Here is a 17,727-nt window from a genome sequence, read left to right as displayed (position 1 = left end):
AGCTGGAGGAAAGGACACAGAGAAATAGGGAAAGAGAGAGATATTTTGTTGAGCACCTACACTGTATCACTTCCAATTACAGGAACCAACCATTTTAATTCCACACATATTCCCACACTGACATGTATATCCATGGCCTCGTGCACTGCTAAACCGAGGCCAAATTGAAGGACAACACCTAGTAATGCAACTGGGCATTCTCCAACCAGATGGCATTAACATCTCCAGTTTCCGTTAAACCCCTCCCTGAGTCTCTCTCTCTCTTTCCCTATCCCTCTGTTTCCTTTCTTCCAGCTCTCCATGCCCTTCCCTTTCTTCTCCATTCAGATCTACTCCTCCCTCAGTACCTCAGCTTTTTTCTCTTCTGCCCTCCTACCTATATCCACCTATGATCTCTTACCTATTGGTCTGTATTCCTCCCCTCTTCCTCCCTGCAGCTATTTATTCAGATGCCTGGCTGCATTTGCTCATACCTTGACAAAAGGCTCAAGTGCGAAACGTTAGTCACCCTTTACTTCCTGTAGATAGTGCGTGATCTGCTATGTTTTTTGAATATTTTCCATACATGTATTTATGTAAAAATACAAAATGTAATAGTCATAATGAACCATATCAAATCAATTGTACATTATGGTTTATATACCCCCCCCCCACCAGAAACCCCACCAATACCTTCCTCCCCAAATACTAATCCCACCAGAAAAAAAGAAAGAAAGAAAGAGAAGAGGTTAGTAAGGAAAGAAAAGAAAAAGAAAGATGCAGACCTGGCTGCCAAGGTATCGCCACCATTCACTCAGTTCTAGCCTTTTCAGTTTTATTTATTTATTTATTCCAAGGCATTGATGAGGTTTCATGAGATTTAGGGAAAACCATTTATAAATTTATACCTACAATATGTAAATATGGCCATCAAATTTTCAAGATAGTATCATATTCCTTAAATTATATGTAATCTTCTCAAAAGGTATACAACTATGTATTTCTGCATGCCATCTTTCCAAACCTAAATGCAAATTCCATGTCACTGCTATTCATTTTCTTGCAACTGCTAATGCAATTTTCACAAGTTCTTTTTGATATAAATTCAATTTCAATTTTGGTCTCACCGCTGAAATATTACCCAATAAAAATGACATTACCTGCTATGTTTCTCCACTACTTTTGTGTATTGTATTTAAAATGGCTGTTCTCTTGTGCTTTCTCACTGACTAGGCTTGAAAAACTTCGCCACCAGCTGATGCCAATGTACAACTTTGACCCTGGTGAAGAGCAGGATGAGCTGGAACAGGAACTGCTTGACCACGGTCGAGATGCGACTGCACAGAGCTTACAGAGAAAGGTGAGGTGGCAAGTCAGTGAGTTATACAGCATGAAAGCAAGACCTTCATCTCCTTCGTGCCAGCCTACCTCAGCTAGCTCTTTTTTCTTAGATTAGACCCACATCCCTCTAAACATTTTCTATCCATCTACCTGACTTTTAAACATTGTAATTGTACTCACCTCTGGCAGCTTGTTCCACGTGCACACCATCTTCTAAGTGAAAAGCTTACCCCTTTAAATCTTTGCAGGTCATGCAAATCCATAGGAAGAAAAGGGAAACCAATGTTTTGAACCAGGGCACAAATATACATGATGAAGGGCCCAGGCCCGAAACGTTGGTTACTCTTTACTTATGGATGCTGTATGACGTGCTGAGTTTCTCCAGCGCATTTATGTATTGCACTCAGCCCTAGTATCTGCAGACTTTCTTGTTTAACTCCCTTTAAATCTTTTGCCTCCTCGATTTGGGCCCTTGGAAAAACACTGTGTCTATTCGCCTTATCAATGCCCCTCATGGTACCATCATCTCAGACACCTCTACATATTATGAGAGGTGGATTCCACTCTTATCAGGATTGCTTTCTTGTCTTTCATTGCTCTAGCTATCTCCTGAAGATGGCGCCTGTTGCTGGGGCAGAACTGCAGGGCATACAATGTGACACTCAATCAGTAGCAGACCACTGTGTACATGTGTAGACTGTAAGATTTTCTGCTGGGAACCAGCAAAGTGTGCTGACATTGAGAATTAACACAGCAAAAACTGGTAGTACAAGTGTCAAATTTCAAGTTCACAGGTGACACAGTTAGTGCAACGCTAGTAAAGCATCAGCCAGCCATGTTCAAATTCGCTGACTTTAAGGAGTTTGCACGTTCTCCCTGTGACCCTGTGGGATCTCTGCAGGTGCTCCGTTTTTGTCTCACATTCAAAATACGTACAAGGTTAGAAGTTTAATTGATCACATGGGCAGGGTCGTGGGCCAGAAGGGTCTGTTATCATGCTAAATTTAAAAGAAAAATTGAAAGTTTAACTTCATTGTCACATGTGCCAAGATGCAGTGATAGAGTTTGCTTTGCTCATGAATAATACAAGTAAGATGTTGTACAAAAGTGCAGAGTTACAGAGGGAAATCAAATGGTACAAAATAAAGGCAACACAGTTTTACTGGTGTGAGCTTCATTCAGGAGACTGATAGCAGTGGGAAAGAAATTGTCTTTGAATCTGGTGGTGCATGATCTCGCACTTCCTGATGGGAGAGGGGTGAAGAGAATGTAGCCCAGGGTAGGAATACTCTTTTAATATATTGGCTGCTTTTCCAAGGCATCAGGAGTTATAGATGGATATGATGAAGGGGAGGGGGAGTGTGTGTGAAGGACCAAGTCACATTCATGACTTTCCATAGTTTCTTGTCTTGGGCAGAGCAGTTTCCATCCCACGCAGTGATGCACCCCAACAGCATGCCTTCAGTAGGAGATAGAAAGAGATAGTTGACTTTTGTGGACTGATGCAGGATCTCGACCCAAATGGTCAATCATCATCTTTCCTCCACGGATGCTGCCTGACCCATTCATGTTCCTCCAGCAGTTTGTCAGAGATTCCACCAGCTTCCATCTTTTTTGTCTCCATGATCAGAATGACATTTGACAGAGTGCATTGGCAGTGGGGAATAGTAATTCAATTGGCAAAGGAAATTGATTAACTTCAATGGCTTACTGTGTGGGGTGACAGTGTGCACGTGCTCCAAGCAATGTGAATCGGCAGTGAGGATTAACTATTAGGATTGAAAGTGTGGGCTCAAATGTGATTGGCGCTATGAGTTGGCAGTGAAGACTGATGGTGTAGGTTTGTGATGTGGATTAGCAGTAAAATGTTACAATGCGATTGGCATTCTGAATTGGCCGCAAGGTACAGTTTTCAATTTGGGGTGATCTGAATCACCTGTTTTTTATTCCAACGATTTGTAATGAAGTTAACCCGAACTTTGCAAAGGCATTGTAAAATGGTTAAAAGTGCTGATATTAATTGACATCCCTAGAAGAATAAGAGTGGAAGAGGTGAACAACAGGATGATCCTCTCTATCACCCGGTTAGAAAAGGGGAAAAATAATTCAAAATGTCCCAAAAGTGAGAGTGGTAGGAACTTTGTGGCATGGATTTAAGGGTGAAAGTTTGGAAATGTACACAGGGCTGAATGACCGACACATATTCCCATCTCTCAAAAATTTGTTTTCACCTGCACATCAATGCAGTCCCAAGGGAATCCCAGAGTTGCTCTGCCAACATGGAATGATTGAGATCTATTGGTAAATGGACATGTAAAAGATATTACAATGTGAAGGCAGCTTTCATTGTAATCTCCTGGCCTGGCAATTCAGGAAATGAAAGAATCTGGGACAGTGCAAAAGCTTCCACATTTCTTTAAATTTATTCCAAGGATGTGGAATGACTCTCATCTCCTGATGATCCAGAGCCAAGATAGTTGGTTGAATTCTGAGAGGGTTCTCACTACCATATTTCTTTCTGTAGATCTTGATGCCGAGCCAAGGATCCTTGCAGAGACCCAGCAGACTGGTGTTTAGTGATGTGGCCAATGCCATTAATGCCTGAACAATACTTCAGCTCCAACACAGATGGACAATACGAACATAGTGCACTTCCATTCAGATGTACATTCTTATGGATGCCTGCATTATCTCTCTCCTTCTGGATATCCAAACCAATTATTGGTCTAAGGCCACTGGGGTAATTTTGTGTACTTTAATTTCAAGGGAAAGGTTTCTCCAAGACAGGCAACGTTATGACAAATTGGACTGGTACTAGTGAGCATGAATAGGTTGCACTTCTCCACTGTGCATTCAGTTTCACCCACCCTGGTTATGATCAGGGAAGGAGATACACCAGCCTCACCAACATTGGGAAAGATTTACTTGCACCCTTTGACAATCATATTGTTTGGCCCCTAGCCCTACCCTAGCCAACTGGTGCAGTGTAATATGTCCAATCCATCACTTCCAAGGAGGATCCCAGCTCTGAGCCATAACTGGTTTGATCTGTTCCCCTAAGACTAAATAATTGAGAAATACTTTCTTTTGCAGGCTCTTTCAGCCAGCTCAGGTATACTCCAACCTTCATTTATCCCTTCGACCTCTCGACTTCCCTTCTGTGATTTGCCCTGCCCCCTCTTCCTTAAACCCCTTCCCTTCAACACCATGTCCCAACCTCTGGAGGAGCTGCTGCCATCTCCTCCAGGACCAATCCAATGAGATCCTGAACAAGGACGTTTCCACAGCTTACGGGTGGAATTTCCCTGGGTAAGGGAGGGGTGTAACCTTGGGATCCTGCCCAAAAATAATTACCAAAGTTAAACTACTGCTTTTTAATGTTCAAGTAAATCTTTTCAAACTTTATCCCACAACTGATTTCACTGGTGTTTGTTATCAGTGGAGTGCATAACTCCCTGAATGCACATACAGTATATAGTGGCTACATTACAATAGGAACCCCGCACCTTTTGGCCAGAAAGTTGTGGGTTCAAGGTTCCTTTTATTGTCATGTAATAATACAAAAAAATGTAATATACACCAATAAACTTCAACTTCTGCTTGCTATAAAGGCAAATGGAGTCACCATTATCATTGCCTGGCAGCCCCAATAATAAGAGAAAGAGATGCAGAGTCCCTTAAGAAACACTGAGTGTCTGTGGATTTGACTCCAGCGGTTCTGCAGTCTCACAGACTCCTGTTCAATCTGTCGACAACCCGTGCTCCAGATCCAAACCTCCAATGCGATCAGGAAGCTTTCAACACCTGAGGCCCTCCGAGAGCCATTCTTGCCCTGAATATCCTCTCAAATCCCTGTTCTGTTACCTGGTTCCTGTGAGTCATTCTCCAGCAGCCCACAGCCTGTGAGATTCCTACTTCAGAGCCCCGAGCATTAAAAATCCTGGCTGTGATAATGAGTGTAGAGCTGTCAGAGGCGTCATCTTTAGCATGGGACTTTCACGCGGCTCCAACCATGCGTGGCAGCGCTACAGTGAGGAACAGCCAGGGAACAATCTCCAGAGTCCTGGGTTATATTGATTCTTCAATCAGTGAATAATCCACTCACTATCACATTGCTGCAAGTCAGAGCTTGGTGTGTACACTTGGTGGCTACCCTTCCCCAGTTACACCAGAATGTGTATTTCAAAAGTACTTCTCTGAAAATGCCCAGATGCAAAGGGAGTTCTTATGCAGGATAGCCTGAAGGCAAAATTACATGTTGAGTCAGTGGTGAAGAAGGCAAATGCAATGCTGGTATTCATTTCAATGGGAATAGAATATAAGACCAGGGATGTGATGTTAAGGCTTTGTAAGGCACTGGTGAGATCTCATTGGAATATTAGGAGGAGTTTTGGGCTCCTCATTTAAGAAAGGATGTGCTGAATTTGGAGAAGTTCAGAGGAGGCTCACAAAGATGATTCTTTGAATAAAAGGGTTATATTAGGAGCATTTGACAGCTCTTGGCCTGTACTCGTTGGAGTTTAGTAGAATGAAGGGGGATCTCATTTCAAATGTTGAAAGGCATGGACAGAATAGATTTAGAAAGGTTGTTTACCATGGTGGGAGAGACTAGGACAAGAGGGAAAAACTTCAAGATTGAAAGGCGTCTGCTTAGAACAGATATGCGTAGGAATTTCTTCATCCAGAGGGTGGTAAATCTGTGGAATTTGATGCCACACGGGTTGTGGAGGCCAAGTATTGGGTGTAATTAAGGCAGAGGTTGACAGGTTCTTGACTAGCCAGGGCATCAAAGGTTATGGGGAGAAGGCCGGGCAGTGAGGCTGAGTGGGAAAATGGATCAGGTCATGATTAAAATGGCAGGGCAGATTCAATGGGCTGAATAGCCTATTTCTACTCCTGTGTCTTATGAGGATGTCAAGAAGGGCATAGTATAAATGCGTAATGCAATGGAATTTAATGAAATCATTGAGGATTTGTTTTAGATTATCTCACAATTATAGTATCAAATACCTGTTCAGTTACCCCATTGCATTTTTACTTTGTTTAGTTTTGTCATCTTTGGTAGCACAGCCAGCATTTATACCCCATTCCTGTTTCCCCTAATGAGGTGATGGTAAGCTGCTTCTCGATCAACTGCATTGCTTTACACTGTTACAGATGATGTTTCTGCCATGGACAACTTAGCTGAAATTTATTCCTCTCACTGGTTATTTGTGTGAGAAAAATGAAAGGAAGACAATGATCAAGAGATGGTTGGTTGTTCCACTAGACTCTCACCCTTGGCAACAGTAACCACCTCAATCAGCTCATTTCCTTTTGAGGACCCTGATGTGTCTCACTGGCTTAATCTTCAGTTGGGATCACTGTGCATCAACTCCATGGAAAGAGAGCCAGAGATCTGAAATCTCGGGGTGGGGGGGGGGGGGAGTGGGGTGGGTAGTGGAGGAGCTCTCAAACATCCACAATCAGTCACAGAGACCACTCCTTTCTTGAAAAGTAACTGGCATCGGATTTTGATAGTCGGCAACCAGTGGGTCCAAGGCCCTGAACCGTAGGCCTCTCAGCACTTATATTCACAGCTCCTCTTCTCAGGTGCAGTGCGCTGGGGTCAGTGATTGGGAAGGTGGGTGAGCTGATGACAAGCAGACCACAAAAAGTTAATGTGTGACAAAATGTGTTGGGAGGTGCTGCACTCTATTTCTTATCTCTCCAGGCTTCACCACAGCCCTGAAAGGAAAAAGCAGATTAATCTCTGCCTTAATTACACCCAATACCTGGCCTCCATAACCCATGTGGCATCAAATTCCACAGATTTACCACCCTCTGGCTGAAGAAATTCCTACGCATATCTGATGTTGATGTGGCAAAAATGCTGCAAGGTTCCAGAGATGACGTAGACACAAACTGGTACACAAATTGGTGCACAACTTAGATGGACACATTCTAGCTTTGTTCCTGTAGGTCCTCTTTACTTCAGAACATTCAAATCAGTGTATTTCCAAATTGTGAAATATATCTGATGTTGATGTGGCAAAAATGCTGCAAGGTTCCAGAGATGACGTAGACACAAATTGGTACACAAATTGGTGCACAACTTAGATGGGCACATTCTAGCTTTGTTCCTGTAGGTCCTCTTTACTTCAGAACATTCAAATCAGTGTATTTCCAAATTGTGAAATAAATCTATGGTTAATCTTATCCCTTTGCTTTGTTGATGTATATATATTGGATGCTGTTGCTGAGAACTTGCAACACCTTGATGCCTTCCCTTTGCAAAGTTGCAGCTAGTTTATCATAAGTCAGACTTAACAACATAGATACTTACCATGGAAACAGGCCTTTTATTGTCCAGTTTCTCCTTATAATTCAGCCCTCCAGTCCAAGTAACTGCCCCATGATCATTTTTTTGGCATTTTTTCCAGCAAGATGGCCAAAACTGCACTCGATACACAAAGTCACCTTACCAACTTATTGTATGTCAATGGCTGTAATTTTGTGCTCAGTGGGTTGACATTTCCAATGAAATCCACAGCAGATGCACAGATCAAGACGTGTGAGGTATGGACACTCAAACAAGATGTGTGCAGTTTATTCAAGGGCTCTTCATCGATTGTCACCTGAACTTCCTACTCACATTGTTGCAGAGCGGTTCGTCAATGATCTGGAACCTAGTGTTTAGTCATTAATGAAACGACCAGGATTCTGAAATTGTTACCATCAACGATAAGTCTATTCATTTTTAAAATTTTAATTTAAATTTAGAGATACACAAGCTTTTCCAGACCATGGGCCCACACTGTCCAAATACACCCCGGTGACTAATTAACATACTAACCCCAGTACATCTTGAAATGTGGAAGGAAACTGGAGCCCCTGAGGAAGTACACACAGACACGAGGAGAGCATACAAACTCCCTAGAGACAGTGTCAGATTCAAACCCAGGTCGCTGACGTTGTAATAGTGTTGCGCTAACCACTAAACTAACAGTGTCACCTCTACAAGTTTTTTTTACACAGAGTGGTGGGTGCTTGAAAAGCATTAATGGGTATGATGACAGAGGCTGGCTCAATAGGGACATTCAAAGAACTCTTAGATCGGCACACAGATCTAAGAAAAATAGAGGATTATGGACTGTGAGGGAGGGAAGGGTTGATTAAAGTAGAGTAGGTTTATATTGGTCAGCACAACATCATGCACCAAAAGGCCTGTATTATGCTGTAATACTCTTTGTTTTAAACTCCCTAAAAGAGTGACAGCCTTAAAACATAAATTAATGTTTTTAATCCCTAATGCTGCTTATTCTATTTTCTAAAGAAAGAAAACATAAACTTATTTGTGGGCTCTTGCTCTACCTGTCTCTCCATCTCTCCCACTTTCATTTGTCCACTTTAAGTCTTCTTTCCTATCTCCCCCCATCCCACCTCCCTTCATGTACCTTCCCTCATTACTCAATAAACAGTCCAGTCTTGAAACATTGCCTCTCCACTTTTCTCCAGGGATGCTGCCTGATCCGCTGAATCTTCTCTTTGTTCACTCAGATTCCAGCAACTACAGTTTTTGTGTTCTATAGATGCAAATTGTACCCATTTATCCAGTTCACTAGATGTAGTTAGAATATCATTTATTTTATAGAACATAGAAATCTGCAGAATGATACAGGCCCTTCGGCTCACAGTGCTGTGCTGACCTACCATAAATATTCATGTATAATGCTTTCCATGTATAATGCAATCCCCCATTTTTGAGGGGAAAAAGGGGTAAAAATGATACCCCCATATATAATAAAATCCCCCCACCCTTCACCTGCCTGAATCACACTGCCGTCTCTCCGGCTGCTCGCCCGCCCGCCCGAGTCGCACTGCCGTCTCTCACAACCCTTCACTCCTTGTTTCTAGAATTCCTTAAGCTGTGTCACAACCTGACATATCAGCACTTCTCAAATTCTGTTCCTTTGCATATTTAATTACCCCAACATCAGGAGCCAAGCAGCCAAGATCTTAAGCTCCAGAAATCCCTCCATAAACTCCTCCATCTCTTTTACTTTTTTTTCCTTCCTTTGAGATGCTCCTTAATTGACCCGCTTGCCCACCTGCCCGAGTCACGCTTCCGCTCGCCCACTAGCCCACCTGCCCAAGTCACGCTGCCGCTCGCCCGCCTGGCCACCCGAGTTGCGCTGCCATCTACCACTCGCTTGCCCGCCCGCTAGGCCACCTGAGTCACGCTGCCGCTCGCCCACTCGCCCGCCCGAGTTGCCCTGCTGCTCACTCAAGTCACACTGTCGACTACCGCTCGCCTGCCCAGCCGCACGAACCGCGCTTCTGCTCGCCTGCCCGCCCGGCTGCCAGAGTCGTGCTACCACTCGCCCACCCGGCCGCCCGAGTCGCACTGCCACTTGCCCACCCAGCCGCCCGAGTCGCACTACCATCTACCACTCGCCTGCAGAAAAATTTTACTCTCGAGTAAAATGCGACCCCCCGCTATTTTTGAGGCGAAAAAGGGGGGAATATTTTTCACATTATACTCAAATATTTATGGGGTAATAACCTACTCAAAAAATTGCCTTGAATTTCCCTACTGAATAACCTTCCATTTTCCAGCAAAAGACGTTCTGCTGGAACAACCCAGAGGTTCGACTCATTGAATTCCTCCGGCAGCTTAGATTTTGCTCCAGATTTTGACATCTGGACACTCTCATATGTCTCCACTATTTATTTCAGATTCAGTCATGTTGCCTCATCAGAAATACTTTTTCTTGCTTCTACTTCAGCAATTGGGATCTACCTCAACAACATCTTCAATCTTGGAACCTCCATTGCTGCTCTCCCAGGCAATGTGCATTGGGAGGAAGTAGTCCATGTGGACTTCCCATAATTTCTCACCATCTGACTAAACATTTCATCTCCAACATGCAGGGAGATGTCTGTTTAAATCCTGTCATCCTTATAGCTGGAGCTATAGATTTGTGCAGGCTAGAAGTAGCTCAACTCATCCCTATTGACCCCTTTTTGCCCATCTACACTAATCCCAGTTGTCTGCAACAGGACAATCCCAGTTGTCTTTACCTTGTCTATTTAAGAGTATGTTTAAATTGGGGTCTCCAAAATGGTTGATGGGTCTATCAAAGGGGTCGAAAATGCAAGGGGGGGGGGGCAGAGGCAGTTGAAAGGGGGTTGATAAATGCCGGGGAGTCGATTGAACTTTTGGGGTCAAAAGAATTGTAGAGACTGAGGTTCCCCACTCCTGCCGGCAGCCCAAGGTCCCCGTTCCTGCCTGAGAGCCTGAGGGATTTCAGCGGAAGGCACTGCACTTGATGTTGAGAATGGAGTAACTATCGCCAAAGCTGTAAACCCAGCTCCATTTGTCATCTTCATGGCCAGAAGCAAAGGTTTTTTTTACTGTTACTGTAATCACTTGCTTGGTTAATTTACAGATTTGTACCTGGCCATTGGGGTGTTGTAACTAAGTTTGGCTTGTTACTGGGAGGCCCAGACTTCATGTATATGGTACTTATTTGTCTATTTATTTATTTTTGTCCATGCCTGGGGGTCCATGAGGGATCAAGGATTCTGTGAAGGGTTGATAGTCTAAAATGTTTGGGGACCCCAGGTCTAAATGCTTCTTAAACATAGTGATTGTATCTAATTCCAGCATTTCCTCTGGCAGTGAGCTCCAGTTATGAATCATGCTTGCTCTTCTCTGTTTGAATGATTTATTCTCCATCTTCCATTCCAAGATGAGCTGAGTGAGATGCAAAAGTGTCCTGAGTCTATGATGCATTCACATTACCACTGTCGGTGTGTCAGTGTCAATTGCAGTGTTCTTTAGCGTGGAAAAAACACTGAAAATTGTTTGTAGGTAATGCTTGATTGACCTTTGAGATGATACACTTTGGAAGGCCCTGAGGAGTATTGTAGATCAGAGGCTTTGGTGAAAAGACAGGTTAATTTGCTGTGCAATAGAAATACAGCAAAATCGGTAACAGATACTGGTCTAAGTGTACAGTTCTTAAATGCATGTAGCATTAGAAAAACTGGATGACCTTGTTGTACAGATACGGATTAAAAGATCTGACATTGTGGCCATCACCGACGCATGGCTTAATGATGGATGTTATTGGGAGCTGAATGTCCAAGGGTACAGTGTATAGGAAAGACAGGCAGGTAGGTAGAAGGGGTGATGTGGCCCTGATGGTAAGCAATATCACTAGAGAGAAGGGGCATAGGGCCATAAGAGGTAGAATCCTTATGGGTAGGGTAAGAAATGGAAAGGGTAAAAGGACCATAATAGCAATTTATTTACAGGACCCCAAACAGCAGAAGGGAGGTGGACTACAAGTTACAGATGGAGATAGAAAAAGCATGTCAGATGGAAAATGTCAAAACAATTATGGAGGATTTTAATATGAAAGGGGACTGGGAAAGTCAGGAATGTATTGGATCTCAGGACAGAGAGTTTGTGGAATGCCTACAAGATGGCTTTTTGGAGCAGCTTGTTGATAAGCCCACCAGGGGATCAGCAGTTTTGGACTGGGTGCTGTATAATGAACCTGAGGTGATTGGGGAGCTAATGGTAATGGAATCCTTGGGAAGTAGTAATCATAAAATGATCGAGTTCAGTTTCAAATTTGAAAAGGAGAAGCTGATATCAGGTGTGTCAATATTTCAGTGGAACAAAGGAAATTACATGGTATGAGAGAGGAACTGGCCCAAGTTGACTGGACTAGATGGAGGGATGGCAGAGCACAATTGGATGATATTTCTACAAGAAATAAGGAAAATGCAGGATAGATATATTCCAAGAGAGGGCTAAAATGAAGGCAAAAGGGAGGGCAGACAAGGAAGCAAATATTAGTGGGAAAATAGGACTGTGAAACTTTAAAAAACTTAAAGAGACAAAGAAAGTTATTAGGAAAAAAAAGATGAATTATGTAAGGAAGTTGGCAAATAACATACAAAAGGATACAATGAGTTTTTTTTAATGTACAAAGAGTGAAAGAGAGACATGAGTAAATGTAGGGCTGATTGAAAATGACGCTGGAAAAATTTTAATGGGTAACAGGGAGATTGCAGAGGAACTAAATGGGTATTTTGCATCAGTCTTCACTGTGGAAGACATTAGCAATATACCTGATAGCAGAGCTCTCAGGGAATAGAATTAGGTACAATCAAGATTTCTAGAGAGAAAGTGCTTGGGAAGATAAATGGACCAAGGATAGATAGGTCTCCTGGACTGGATGAGGTGCACCTATAGGTTCTGAAGGAAGTGGCTTTAGAGATTGAGGAGGGACTGGAAATGATTTTCCAGGAATCAATAGACTCTGGTACGGTTCTGAGGACTGGAGGTCGCAAATGTGGTTCTTCTGTTTAAGAAAGGAGGGAGGCAGAAAAAATAAAATTTCAGGCCTTTTAGTCTGATGTCAGTGGTTGGAAAGTTATTGGAGTTGATCCTCAAGGATGAGGTTATGAAATACCTCAAGGTGCATGACATGATAGGTCCAAGTCAGCATGGTTTCATGAAGAGAAGATCCCGCTTTACCAATCTATTGTACAATTTTGAGAAACTCTCAAGTAAGATGGACAAGGGAAAGACTGTGAATGTTGTGTATTTGGATTTTCAAAAAGCCTTCAGTAAGGTGTGCCGCATAAGAGGCTGCTTAATAAGATGAGAGCCAATGGAATTACAGGAAGGATATTAGATTGGGTGGAGCATTGACTGATAGGCAGAAAGCAAAAGGTAGGAATAAAGGGATCCTGTTCTGGTTGGTTGCTGGTAACTAATGGTGTTCCACAGGGGTCAATGTTGGGGCTGCATCTTTTTTACAATGTATATCAATGATTCAGATTATGGATTGAATGGTTTTGTGGCTAAGTTTGCGATGACACCAAGATAGGTGGAGGAGCAGGAAGTGTTGAAGAAACCGAAAGGTTGGAGAGACGTGGACAGTTTAGGAGAGTGGGCAAAGAAATGGCAGATGAGATACAATGTTGAGAAATGTACAGTTGTACATTTTGGAAGAATAAATAGACATTATTATTTAGATGGGGAGAAAATTTGAAATTCAGAAGTTTATAGGGAATTGGGGGTCCTCATGCAGGATACCCTAAAGGTTAACTACCAGGTTGGATCAGCAGTAAGGAAAGTGAATGCTATGTTGACATTCATTTCAAGAGGAATAGTGTATAAGAGTAAAAAGGTGTTGATGAGGCTCTATGGGGTACTGGTGAGACCTCATTTGGAGTACTGTGTGCAGTTTTGTATCCCTTATCTTAGAAGGGATGCACTGATGTTGAAGAGAGTTCAGAGAAGATTTTCCAGGATGATTTCTGGAATGCAAGGGCTAACATATGAGAAATGTTTATTGGCTCTTGGACTGTATTCTTTGGAGTAAAGAAGAATGAGAGAGATCTCATAGAAACATTTTGAATGCTGAAAGGATTGGATAGAGTAAATGTGAACAAGTTGTTTCCCTTGGTGGGTGAGTCCAGAACAAGAGGGCACAGTCTTAGAATTAGAAGGCTATCCATTTAAAACAGAGATTAGGAAAAATTTCTTTAGCCAGAGGGTCATGGATTTATGGAATTCGTTACCACATACAGCTGTGGAGGCCCGATCATTGGAAGAGTTTAAGGAGGAGGTTGATAGGTATCTAATTAATCAAGATATGAAGGGATATGTGGAAAAGGCTGGAAATTGGAACTAGATGAAAAAATGGTTTAGCTCCTGGTGGAGTAGCAGAGCAGACTCGATGGGCCAAATGGCCTATTCTATTCCTTGATCTTGTACAGGTCCACAGTTCCAGGAAAGCAATGACACAGTTGAACAGGATGGTGAAGAATTTGTTTGACATGCTTGTATTCATCAGGCAGGGTATTAAGTACAGGAGCAGGGATGTTGTGTTATAACTGGACAAGACATTGGTGAGATCACATTTGGAGAATTGTGTATGCTGTTGGTCACCCAGCTATAGAAAATGTATTAAGCTGGAAAGGGTGAAGAAAAGATTCATGAGGATGTTACATGAATTATAAGGAGAGACAAGGGGCTGGGACTTTTCTCCCTGGAGAAATAGAAAGGTAAGGGGTGAATCTTAGATAGATTTAGAGAATCATGAGGGGTATAGATTGTGTGTGTGTGTGTGTGTGTGTGTGTGTGTGTGTGTGTGTGTGTGTGTGTGTGTGTGTGTGTGTGTGTGTGTGTGTGTGTGAGAGAGAGAGAGAGATTAGTCATTCATAAATACATATAGCACAGAAATAGGCCCTTTTGGCCCACAAACCCATGCCACCCAATTATATCAAATTGACTTGCGATGCTCGTATGTTTTGAATGGTGGGAGGAAACCGGAGCACCTGGAGGAAACACATGCAGACACAGGGAGAATGTACAAACTCCTTACAGACAGTGCCTCATTTGAATCTGAATTACCTTCGCTGTAACAGCAAAGCACTAACTACTACAGTAAATGTGCCGCCATTGGTATTTTCCCAGAGCAGGGGAATAGAAACACCGAGCATAGATTTAAAATGAGAGGAGAAAGATTTAATTTTTTAATTTAGACATACATTACAGTAATAAGCTCTCCTAACATACAAGTCTGTGCTACCCAAAGAATGACCAGAGAGGCTCCTCTTTACTCAAAAATGGTTCTATAGAACGAGTTGCCAGAGGAATTGGTGAAGCAGGACAACTGTAACATTGAAAAGACATTTAGGGACATGCAGAGGAAAGATTTGGAGGGATATGGGCCAAATATATGCAAATGGTCAGCATGGACAAGTTGGGCCAAATGGCTTGTTTTCCTGGTGTTGAACTCTTGAGAGTTTCCATGAACAAACCCTTGAATGTCTGCTCTGTCAACTGACTTTTCTACATCCCCATTGAATGCTGGTAGGAATGAGATGAGGTGGTGCTTTATTCCATATGAATAGATCCAACTGAAATGAGGAATATTTGGAGGAATATTTCTTCTGATGGTAGGTCATTAAACTTGAATGTTAAATCTGCATCTCCTTCAACAAAAGCTACCTGAACTGTAGGGCCATTCCAGCATTTTCTTTTATTTGGATTTCCATGACCTACTGGTGTTCTGCATCCCACAGTTTTGACTTTGTCTGTTGCCAGGACTCACAGGTCTGAGCTATGAGGAGAGGTTGAGCAGGCTGTGGCTTTAATCTTTGGAGCACAGCAGGATGAGGGGTGAACTCATCAAGTTGTACAAGATCATGAGAGGAATGGATCGGGTGAACACAATCTTTTTTGCCCAGAGTAGGGGAATCGAGAAGTAGAGAACAAATGTTTATGGTGAGGGGGTGAAAGATTTAATAGGAACCTGAAGGGTAATTTTTTTTACACAGAGGTCAGTGGGTGTATGGTCTAAGCTACCAGAGGACATAGTTGAGGCAGGTAGTGTTGCAAGACAGCCAAACGCAGGCAAATAGGATTAGTTGTGGGTGAGACAGTCTGGTCGATGTTGACAAATTGGGTCACACTGCTTGACTCTGTGCTCAAATGCATCTCCCTATGTTTGCACTTCCTCCAAACAGATCAGATGCGATTAACCACCTTTCCTCAGAAGGCACCAAATTTTTCCATTTCCATGCTACCTGTTAATATTTATGATGGGTATGAGAGTGCATTGCCAACCTTTAGTTCCCATGGGATATTTGTCTTCTTGAACAGTCATCTTCTTGGTGAAGATCAAATTGGGTATCAGGTTCCTGGATTTAAACCCAGCAGCACTGAAGGAGCATTGGGACCAACAAGGAACAAGAATAAATGCCGGCGATGTGAGAGCTGTTGTAATGGCAGCACTGCTGCTGGTGAGCAGAGATACAGTGTTGCTCTGAAGGGTTTAACTACCCAGTTCTAATGCCAGAAGCTTTGTACAGGCATTAAATGGCCTGCTAAAGGATCCAATGGTTTGTAAGTAAAATCCTGCAACTTGCAAAGGTCTGTGCCCAACATGGCTGCACCTGGAGGCTCAGATTGGCCAATAATCAAACATGAATGTGTGTGGCTGCAGAGGCAGCGGGAACACTGGAGGTGAATCCACAGACACTCAGTAGGTGATTTTATGGAGGGGCCAGCTTCGAGGCCGGCTCCATCAGCAGAGAGAAATCTACACTTACCTTTTTATAGAGAAGGCCTAAAAACATGGTCCAGTGTCGCTTTCATGAAGAGAGGTGCCTTGTTGTGTCCTCCAGAGGCAGGGATACTGGTGCCGTAACACCACCCACCAACATGATGTCACACATGCGCGCCAAGTGGGAAAGAGCCCTATATCAGAAAATGGTAATTGTAGATTTCCCCAATTAAAACTAATTTTCTTCCTGTGAATTCTAGGACTGATGATAAGAACGTTGCATTACCTGCCATGCATTCAGTCAGGGTTTTAAAATCGCACTCCTGTATCTCAGGTTGACATTATCATTGCGACGTCATCAGCCTGCCCCTTGCCTTGCAGCGGCAGCACATTTATGGAGCTCCACTCCACCTGTGCGATCAGCCTGAGGAAGGATCAGATTCAGCTTCTTGGAGCCACGTGCGGAGGATTTATGGAGGTTGGTTCAGCGACGTGAGGGCGGAGAATATCCGCCTTTATAGTTGCAATTTTTTTCTCTATAAAAGAGTCTAGTGACACTGAAGGGGGTCTCATTTGCTTCTCTTTCTTTCGTACTGAAAGGGGTGCTGGGCAACACTAATGGTGACTCTGCCTTCCGGCACGCAGAAGGCAATTTTGTGTAATATTACATGTTTTGAACAATTATATGACAATAAAGGAATCTTGAATATTGAATTGGAGAAGGTGAGGCAAGTTGGTTAACATTTAGGTTTAATGGAAAAAAAATAACTGGGATTCTCAGACTGACACATCTTCCATTGTTACGAGGTAAAATCCTCTAATATTTTTAAAAAGGTGAAAACCTATGTGTTGAAAATAAAAGAGAATGCTCTACAATACAAAGAAATATAGTTTTATTAAAGAAGGTATAAAGATAAAAATAAAAAAGAGGCTTAAAAAACTTCACTTCTAAATCATACACTGTAGGGGAACAGACATACAAAATTATCTCCCAAAATATATATCTCAATTCTCATGTTGTTCCATCTCACTCAGTGCATTTCGTAATTAATTCATTGTTTTCTTGCGACACTTTGTGTTTGCTGAGGTAATTTGAGGACTGGCAACATTTTTATTTAAAAATCATCACCTCAGAGGTAGTAAACAGATCCCTGCAGACGGCATGATTGAGGGAGGCCGTTTTCACAGGAGAGAGAAAGGCATTGCTCCAAACTGTGCTGCAGGGACTTCATCTGAGCCTGTTCTGGAGAGTGGCTGAAAGATGCATGTACACCAAGTTTTGAGAAGGTGTGTTTCATTTGTTAAACCTCTTGCCCAGGTTTTCTTG

At 42.7% G+C, this 17,727-nt stretch overlaps 1 protein-coding gene across 2 annotated transcripts in view; it reads left to right on the top strand.

The window, feature by feature from the left end:
* Nucleotides 1-6,711, top strand: part of LOC138763339 (uncharacterized protein C3orf18-like) — a 73,835-nt gene extending 67,124 nt beyond the window's left edge. For both annotated transcript variants that reach the window (XM_069937315.1, XM_069937316.1), the window contains exons 4-5: nt 1,213-1,339; nt 3,845-6,711. In XM_069937315.1, coding sequence (XP_069793416.1) covers nt 1,213-1,339; nt 3,845-3,925 — 208 coding nt within the window. In that variant the 3' untranslated portion in view covers nt 3,926-6,711. The remainder of the gene's footprint in view (nt 1-1,212; nt 1,340-3,844) is intronic.
* Nucleotides 6,712-17,727: the final 11,016 nt, after the last annotated feature.

Source organism: Narcine bancroftii, chromosome 5 (assembly GCF_036971445.1).
Source record: "Narcine bancroftii isolate sNarBan1 chromosome 5, sNarBan1.hap1, whole genome shotgun sequence".
Classification (NCBI taxonomy): domain Eukaryota; kingdom Metazoa; phylum Chordata; class Chondrichthyes; order Torpediniformes; family Narcinidae; genus Narcine; species Narcine bancroftii.
The sequence above is the reverse complement of the archived record's forward strand: the minus strand, read 5'-3'. Positions and strand labels throughout refer to the sequence as shown.